Raw genomic sequence first — 9395 nt, forward strand, 5'->3', positions numbered from 1 at the left:
GAATCGAGATCAACCGTTGTTAAAACTCAATTCTTTTTTGTAAACGATAGTTGGTGATGTGATGAATGTTTCAGTCACAATAACTCCCCTTTGTGAAGCACAGCTAAGCGTTAAATTCAAGTTAAGGAACCGTTAATCTCGGTTAAAGTGTTAATCGACGATGGTGAAACCGGGCCTAATACGTTCATTCCTGCGTGCCGTTAGTTTGCAAATGAAAGAAGTGATATGCATTATTGTGAGTGAATCGTGACTATTTGCGTGACTATTTTTGCATTTTATTGGCTATTTAGGTGTCTGGAGAGCCTATATGCCAGCCTATCTCTATCATTTCTGGTGCCTAAGTTTCCGGGCCGTATTCATTATCCTTGCACAAATTCCTGAAATGCATTTAGTCTACTGGTTTTCATCCTTCGTCAATATCCCCCGACATCAAGTCATTCTCTCGTCTTTCCTGTGTGCACTCCTGAAGGCAGTTCATCCTACATATACCGGGTGTTTCACATAAATCTCCGGTCTGCATAATTCGCAATCATGCTATGCTATAGAAGAACATTTTCTCTGAAAAAGATATCTGAGACATCGGCCACAACCTGAGAAGTGAGCAGCCCATTTGCTTTTGCCCATTAATTAAGTGAATATTTTAACTCGTAGATTTTACTTCTGACGCTTTTGGAACCTCTATTTTATGTATCGAGACCTTCAGTGAAGCATATTCCATCAAAAGATCTGCTTAAACACTTAGAGACTTTTTCGAGCAATTAATTCGTTTCAGTTTACACATTGCCTGCGTGGAGTAGTGTAATAATGTGCTTTTTCACTCAGCTATCAGACCCCAGATTACATGCCAAGCGAGGGTGGAAGCACTTGTATTAATCGTGATTAAGGGGCACCACAACACCAACCAGCAATACAAGGGAACATACAAGAGGCGCATTATTACGCTATTCTGCACAAGACATATGTAAACCAGAACCAACTATATTACTCGAAAAGATAACGTGTAGAAACGAGTTTTTTCCTGGAATATGTTTCACTGAAGTTTTTGATGTGTAAAATAGCGGTTCCGAGAGCTTTTAAAGTAAAATTTAAAATGTATGATTTTTATTAAATTAATAAATATATGCACATGAGCCACTCGCTGTTCACCTGATGACCCATGTCTCAAGGCCCTTTACCCGAACGAAATTTCTTCAGTAGCACTAGCTGTTTGCGAATTATTCAGCTGCGGGATTTGTGTGACATAATACATCAATGTCACGATTTTAACTCAGCTAAATAAATATCAACCTCCTCCATTTTGTCTTTCTGACGGCCTGGGTGAATGCAGCTTAGGTATTCACTTGTGTCGCTTACTTTAGTGTGCTCTGTTTGTGTTTGTACATGTGCTTTGTTTGTGCTTTGTGCTTTGCTTACTGTGTATTGATTTCAAGGGTGCCTGCAGCACATGTGCGAACAAAATTGAAGCGTTGGTTACCGAAAACCTCAGTTTGAAGGAGGAGAACGATGTGCTCAGGAGGTCACTAGAGGCAGCTCAGAAAGCATCTGGTATGCCGTAGCCTTTTGGTTTTTTGGTTGCATGGCCAAGCTGCATAAATAAGACAGGATGTAGTCTCTGAATTGTGGCATGTAGTGTTACTCGTAGCTATTGTATGCAAGTGTGGACTGTGAACCAGTGTGTCTGCAAATGACCTACAACATTATTGTTCTCTAACAGCACTGTGCCACTGCCGTTAGCATAGACATCATATATGCAATGGTTGTGTGCACATTCAGGATAGCGTAGCACAATTTACTACAGAACTTGTTTGCTGCATGCCGTGGGTGTAGGGCTGTTGCATGGCCGTGACTGTTGCTGCCTGCTTTTCTGTTCTCAGTTTGCTTAAGAACATTATGCTGGCACAGAAGATGTTTCGCTAGTAATCATTGTTGCATTGAAAGGTAGCGCATGTGTTTACCTTATTGTTCCAGAGCCGGCAAAGATGGTGAAAAGACTGCAAAAAATGCTCGAGAACAAAGACAAGGTAGTGAATGAGGCCATTTTGGAAACCACAAAGGTGCGTATCAGTGGTGAAACCAATCTGATCACATTGCTGCATCAGAGTTTGCACAGAGCCTTGAACCTTGGAAAACCTTGGACTTGAAAGTTCTAATACCAGGTCCTTGATTTTAGGTCTCCCGTGAGAACAAGTCAACCAGCAAAAGGCAACTTTTGCTGGTTGACTTCCAGTTCCAAAACAACAAACTTATGTGGGTTATTGAAAACAGATACCACACCACAGGAAGACACGCATCCTATTAATATGTGAAATTATGCTGGGGAGAGGGAATTATATAACAACAGCAATTAACTTATGTTGGAAATCTTGTGCGTTCAGGTTGACATCGGCAGTGGTGTGATTGTCGAAAAGGTCATTCTAGAGCGGTTGGAACGGGCTTGCCAGTGCAGCCCAGGCAAGTTTGCCCGCTCCCTCTTGCGTCACGTCTTCACTGAAGACGAGCTTCGGGGAAAGACTCTCTTTGGCACCAAGAGCAACCTACACAAGGACAGACCAGCTAAGGGAGCCCTTGATCCAATTCGTACCAATGCTGTCATAGGTAAATATGTTTATGATGTCTGGCTTTTTTACTCCTATCACATCTGTTTTGTGCAGTATCACTTCTGTTATGTTTGTCAATCAGAGGCATGTCCAAGCAGATATTGTATCCTAAGGAAAGGGCAAAAACACAGGAGAGTTCCCATGTACACTTTGGTGGTGTGCGGTAATAGTCATCATGCACCGAAGTAGTTCAAAGTCGGCAGGCATGTCGTAAAAGCTCTCTACTTACATATGCTTGTCATTGAGCTGTCGCCAAAGGAAGCATGCATGTCATGTCTCAAAACAGTGCTAAGAGTACCAAAGTTTGCGATTTTTTAAATAAATGTAACTGGGCTTTCTATACAAGCTAAACCCTGCACGTGAAGAGCTGAGCAGATGTACATTCCATAACATCCTTACTCTCACAAAAAATTTAGTTTCCGAAAAATGTTTGTAATGTCAACAAAATCGCTTCAACGCGCATACTTTAGGGAGTAAATTTGTTGTTGTAATATCACGCTAGACAGGAGCGCTTCCAATAGAACTCTAGGGAATGCCTTGAGTAGACATACACAAAAATCAGAAGAGTGCTGTTTGTTAAACTCAACCAATATTTTTACCTTGAAAACATCCAGCACTGCATGCTCATCCTCAGGGGTGGCATGCTGTAACAGTTCTTCCTTAAATGGGGTAATAGACAAAAAGAAACTACACAGGAAACACAAAAAACTAGATGCAAAATAAATAATTTGCCAAACTCCAAAGAAGATACTTTACTTGCAATTTAAAATTCTGCGATGAACTTTACCAAAAATAACTAACCTTTTTATGAGAGCAACAATATTTTTTGTTGGAATGTGCATCTGATGTTCTTCACGTCTAGGATTTCGTTTGTATAGGAAGTGTCAACCATTGGTATTTTAGTGCTGTTTTCAGGCGGCAGTAACACTCAAAGATACGTAAGCAGAGAGCTCTGTGCCTCCTGATTTCTAACTACTTCTGTGCGCTATGACGGTCACCGCGTGCTACTAAAGTGAACATGTTTTTTTTTCCTCAGGGCGTCAACTTTGAAGCCCTTTTGCTGTGGAACCCTTAAAAGTTTGGGACTAATATTTCGTATTTGACATCCCCCTGCCACCCCGGAGCACACTGATTTCCCCCAAAAATTGTGGTGCTCAATCAGCATCGCTGGATGAGTTGGCTGCAATGCACCAGCCCCAATATCATGCAATAAACAGGAAAGTGGCGAGGTCCCATCGCAAGCTGTGTTATGTGTGATTTTTTGTGGGTTCTGTGAAGAGTTTCCTTGCGAATGGGAGCATAGTTGCTTTTGGAGTTGGCTCATAATGCATACGAACTCTTTTTCGCTCCTTATGCTGCCCTTCATCATCTATTCACACCCGCATGCTGCACACAGCCACTGTCTTCACACAGCATAGCAGATGGGAAACGTGTTTTACTGATACAGATATGGGTATATAAAATGCATCTTTTTGCTACTGTCAATGTGACAGTGTTTCGTACAACATTCGTGTGACAATCATTTGTATAATGCCATGCTTATTTTCTGTTTTTTTTTCTTTTTTAGGGTACACATGCAGCAAGTTTTCCCAAGCAAGCATCACATACATAAAAAATAGCCTGGCGTCAATGTTGGCACGAGAGATGAGGTGAACGGATGGCGCAAGGTACAGTGGCAGCAACTAGTCTCCGCTTAACTGTAACGTTACCCTATGTTACTGTAACGTTCTCTGCTGCTAATGTACACGCATAGGTCGGTGTTTCTGTCCTCCAAAACTCCCGATCAGAATCATCTGATCAGGTGTGAGTTCAGGCCCTGCTGCGCAGTCACGTGAAGGTTGACATGGCGTATCTATGAGCTCGATCATGCCGCATATTAGTGCTGCACTCAGCGAATAACATCACACTTGTAAACAGAGCAGGTGTGATGTTATCTGGTGAGTGCGCTAATATGCAGCATGATCGAGCTCTTAGATACGCCATGTCAGCCTTCACGTGAGTGCGTAGCAGGGCCCGAACTCACGCTTTATCAGATGATTGTGATCGCGAGTTTTGAAGGCGCGAAACGCTGAGCTATGTGTACACGTCATGGCATTAATGGGCACAAAGGCAAAGTGCAATATTTTATATGCATAATAAAGTGAACATATGTTTTCAGCCTTTTCTCTTGTCTCTTAATGATAATGCTATTTCCAGCTGTATAAGACGCAACAGCAACAAAACAAATTTAATCGAACTGGACTAGCCCGTACTCTTCAAGAGTGCCGCGTTCACCACTTGATTTTCATTACACCAAACAAAACAAGCAAACCAAAAATTTTGGTATGTGTTGAATTTCAACACATGCTCAATAGAAAAATGGTGCACTTTCAATCAAAAGCGGTTCAACAGAATTTCAATTGGTACACAATGGCCAATTTTCAACAGCTGTCAACACGAACACAACAGTTTCACTTGCAGTTTTCAATAGAACGGCAATGGGCATCGTTGACAGAGTTCAGTGGAGTTTCAATAGAACCTCAAAAAGATTTTTCATAAGGGGTATCCCCTTGCTAGAAATAGAATTCATTCTATCACGAAGTTGTAACTCCCAGCTGGATACAGAATACGTTCCATAAGCCAGCAGGGAGTTGTACATACCATCTTGAAGCAATACATTCCAGCAGGACCTTCCGGCAGGAAATTGAATGGAATTCCTCAGACGACTTGCAGTCATAGCGTTCCAATGCCTGGAAAACTTGCTCTCTTTCATGCACCTATATTTAATTTCTCTTCCAGATTAATTTAAAATTCTGCATTAGCCGGTAGTTTAGATGCATTGGTAAACAAAATTTTCTGTCTGGAAATAGAATCCATTCCAGCAGGAAGTTATATCCCCTTGCTGGAAATCCATTCAATCACGAAGTTCTATCTTCCAGAGGGAAACAATATACACTCCAGCAGGGCCCTACGGCTGGAAATTTAATCGAATTCCCCATAAGTGTTGCAGCCGTAGCGTTCCAATGCCTGAAAAATTTGTTCCTTTCGTCGTGAACCTATATTTAATTTCTCTTCCAGATGAATTTAAAATCTCTCTTCAGCCGGTAGTTTAGATACATTGGTAAACAAAATTTTCCTGCTGGCAGTAGAATTCATTCCAGCAGGAAGTTGTACGTCCGAGATGGAAAAAGAATACAGAGAGTGGAATTCCTCAGAAGACTTGCAGTCATAGTGTTCCAACCCAGGCAGCGCATGGTGGGATAATAAATGGCTATATGATATCTAACCTTAGACATCTGGGATAACTATAGAATGTCTAAGGCTAGATATGTCAATGTCAAGTAGATGTCCACCAGCATAGCAGTAGACTAATAGCCGTCTGAACTTAGATATTGAATGTCTACGTACGTAGGCATGATTTACCCGCTTTCTAGACATGATGCCTAAAATTAGTCATGGCTCTCAGACATGCAGTTTAGACTTAGATCTCTTTTATACCTCCATTTCGGAAGTAGGTCTAGGATTATACCTTTGTTATACCTTAGTTTTGCTACCGTTGTCCTTAATTCTTAATTTAGAAGTCTTGTCTGTCGTACCCCCGTGCGTACTGCCATGAATCATCTACGAGAAACTTCCAGGGCAGGCACGAAACGGTACATCTCATCCCGGCGCATGTTGAAGAAGAAACAAGAAGCTTCCAGACACATCGCCTGCTCTCTGGCAAACGCACGTGCTGTTTCTAGACATTTCGGAGCGACGCTTCAATGCTTGTGCGCTCCAAGCTGGAGCATTCATGCTTTGGACTGAGTTGTGTTCAGAGAGCTATCACTCTTGTGTTTTTGCTACCAGGTAGTTTAATAAACCGTTTGCTGTTTATTCGACGACTCGCCGGCCCATTTCGCTTCGTGACATTTCTGGTGGAGGTGCGGGGCATCCCTTTTCCAACGGCCTGGAAGACCAACTGCGACAAAGCAGAAGACAGCTTGGTCTGCCTACATCAGGTCCCCCAAGGTCGCCATTTTCCCATGTATTTGTTCCTATCCCGATGCGTGCAATGCCGGAGGCCGCCCTTAGATACCCCATTGTTACCAGACGTTGGCTTGCGTTTGATTGTAGCGCGCTAAAGGTCCAGTTGAAGCACAATCCAAGCCAGGCCAAGTCACCGAAGGAGAAATGGACTGCGCTTGCGCCTGCGGCGCCTAGTACGACAGGTACGCTATGTGATGCACGCAGCCGTGCACTAGATCTTTCCGATCGCTCAACACGTTTAAAAACGGGACCAAAAAGTGAAACACGACACAGAAAGTTGTTATACGCGTTTTATTTGGACATATAAAGACTAGATTCATTCGCAGAAACAACAAAAACATTTTGCCGCTAAACTTAGCGCGCTGAAGTGATCCGGAACAACAACAGTGGGGTATCTAGTGGCGGCCTTCTTCGTTGCACGCTTTTCCGAGGTGAGTTTGGGGGACCTGGCCTACATAATTCGGTCCATTGGAACCACCTAAACGCAAGAAGAAGATGACTGCGGAGACCAGTACCAGTGGCGCAACCTGTTGCCACGCCCATAGCCCCTGCACGGTTGCCGAAGACATTCAGCGGGGAGTATTACAACGACGTGGACGATTGGGTCGACCACAACGAGCGGATCGCCAAGTTCAACAACTGGAGCGACGGCCAGAAGCTCGTATATTTCTCCCTGGAAGTTTCTCGAATATGATTCGTGCTCCAGAGACGGATCCAGCTGCCAAACGAAAGCGTTACAGGCTTCGTCGAAGATGTGTTGCGGCTCTTCCGGCGAGCTGACTCCAAAGCATCCGAGGAGAAGAAGGTTCAGCGACTCATGAGGGGCGTAAAGGAACAAATTTTTCGCGCCCTGTCCCGGGATCCACCCGCCACGACCGACGCTTTTCTGGACGAAGCCGTCCGCATTGAGAGGACCCTGCTCTCTCGCGCTACCGTCGACTAACGACACCAGGGCTACGAGGCTTTCTCCACTACCGCTGGCCTCGATGTCGGATCGTTCAGACAGCTGATTCTAGAGGTGGTATGCGAAGAAGTACGAGCTCTCCTCTGTCCTGAGAAGGCTCAAAACCCTTTGCCTTCGATCGGTGCGATCATCAAGGACGAGGTTCAGCAGGCAATCCAGACATCGTTAACCACCAACCCCGACGCCGAAGTACCGAGACCAACCTACGCCGCCGCTCTGAGACAGGCGCCACCTACTCGTCCGCCGTACTACGGAAATCGTTGGACGCTTCCTCGGCCTGTCCAACCTACTCCGAGCGTCCCGCCACACTCTCAGCCGTTTCGCAAAACGGACGTTTGGCGGACTTCCGACTTCAGACCGCTCTGCTGCCACTGCGGAGACGCCAACCACGTCTATCGCCGATGTCCCTGCCGACGCCTTGGCCTTCCCGGTTTTTCACCCCAACGCCCCCCCCTCCCAGCGCGGTAGTCTCTCCGCCGCAATTGAAGACTATCTACGGCAGCAGAATGCGTGCTGGCTCGCGATGCGACCTGTCCCCGAGCGTCCCCCACCGCAGCTGGTCGCCAGGAAGAGCACGTTCACCGTTACCGGCAAGACAACCTGTGTGGCGCAGCCCTAACCGGAAAAACTGAAGACTGCAGCTCCGGGAGGTGAAGCTGTGGACCGACGACATGTTACAATTCCTCCAACTCGACGACCAGCAATGCAGCACCGCCACAACGCTTGGAAAAATTACCAATAACCTGAAAATACTCATCGACGGCCATGAGATGATTGCGTTCCCTTACAAAAAATCTTAATGAGTTTCTAAAGAAAAGTCAATGACTTTTGACATCACACTCATCAGAATTTCTGATGACTTTTTTGAATGAGTTTCTGATGTATTTCTGTTGAAAATTGGCCACCGCGTTTCTGATTAGTATCTGATGAGTACATTTCTGTTGAGTTTCTGACGTGTTTCTTGACAGTTACTCTAGAGTTTATAATGTGTTTCTTGACAGTTTCTGTTGAATTTATGATGTGTTTCTGTTGAAAAATGGGCATTGAATTTCTGATAGGTACCTGATGTGCGTGTAGAGTTTTTGACGTGCTCCTGCAGTATTATACAAGAGTGTTTGCACTACGAAACCACAAAAATATACCACCACAGAACATTTATTTGAGCTCTCTTGACACCATCGAGGACAAACTGTTCTTCAGCTGAATAACGGTGTTCTCGAACTTGCTACACACAGTCTGTAAAACGACAAAAAGTTGGAAATTGATAAGTACTGTAGTACACAAACTTAATGCAACATATCACAAGCAAGGACTCCAATACAGTAAACGAGGGTATCACAAACACATGGTGGCATGTGCACGGTGGCCTATTTTGGCCAACAAATATAAGGAAGCCACCTCAAAAGAACCTCAAAAGAACGAAATTAACCTCAGACTCAAAGAAACCGACAATCAATAATGTCAGCTAGCTATTTCTCTGATATTCCTATTTCTATTTTCGAAGTTGAAACCGTGAGCAAAGGCAACAATACAGTGCGTAAATTGGTGAAAATATCAGTGCTCTTGAATAATGTCATAATTGCTTGTAAAGCACTACATATTTTTCTCAAATCATTTTTCATATTTTCATCACCTGATCTGAAAAGGTAGCATGCGGAACCATCAGTAAAATCATGATTTCAGCGTACACAGCACGTGTGAACAATATTGGAAATGGCTAGCTGCCCTTGCAATCTTGCAGCAGATGGAAATTTTACACACTGTTGTTCACAACGAGTTATGATTTCAGACAAATGTGTTGTGTGCAATACCCCAATCCACCATGA

At 44.1% G+C, this 9395-nt stretch overlaps 1 protein-coding gene across 1 annotated transcript; it reads left to right on the plus strand.

The window, feature by feature from the left end:
• Positions 1-1490: 1490 nt before the first annotated feature.
• Positions 1491-4401, plus strand: LOC135376182 (uncharacterized). The gene is made up of 4 exons (XM_064608786.1): positions 1491-1545; positions 1969-2054; positions 2376-2595; positions 4165-4401. The coding sequence occupies exons 2-4, from the start codon at positions 1980-1982 to the stop codon at positions 4248-4250; spliced, it is 381 nt and encodes a 126-aa protein (XP_064464856.1). The 5' UTR covers positions 1491-1545; positions 1969-1979; the 3' UTR covers positions 4251-4401.
• The last annotated feature ends 4994 nt before the right edge of the window (positions 4402-9395 follow it).

The sequence above is a fragment of the Ornithodoros turicata genome, chromosome 1 (assembly GCF_037126465.1).
Source record: "Ornithodoros turicata isolate Travis chromosome 1, ASM3712646v1, whole genome shotgun sequence".
NCBI classification, from domain to species: Eukaryota; Metazoa; Arthropoda; class Arachnida; order Ixodida; family Argasidae; genus Ornithodoros; species Ornithodoros turicata.

Bases quoted from the DNA above. Each gene is read 5' to 3' on its own strand.
- LOC135376182 (XM_064608786.1), top strand. From the start codon at position 1,980: ATGGTGAAAAGACTGCAAAAAATGCTCGAGAACAAAGACAAGGTAGTG. The intron at 2,055-2,375 runs GTGCGTATCAGT...TTGTGCGTTCAG, and splicing joins CCATTTTGGAAACCACAAAG to GTTGACATCGGCAGTGGTGT. The intron at 2,596-4,164 runs GTAAATATGTTT...TTTCTTTTTTAG, and splicing joins TCGTACCAATGCTGTCATAG to GGTACACATGCAGCAAGTTT.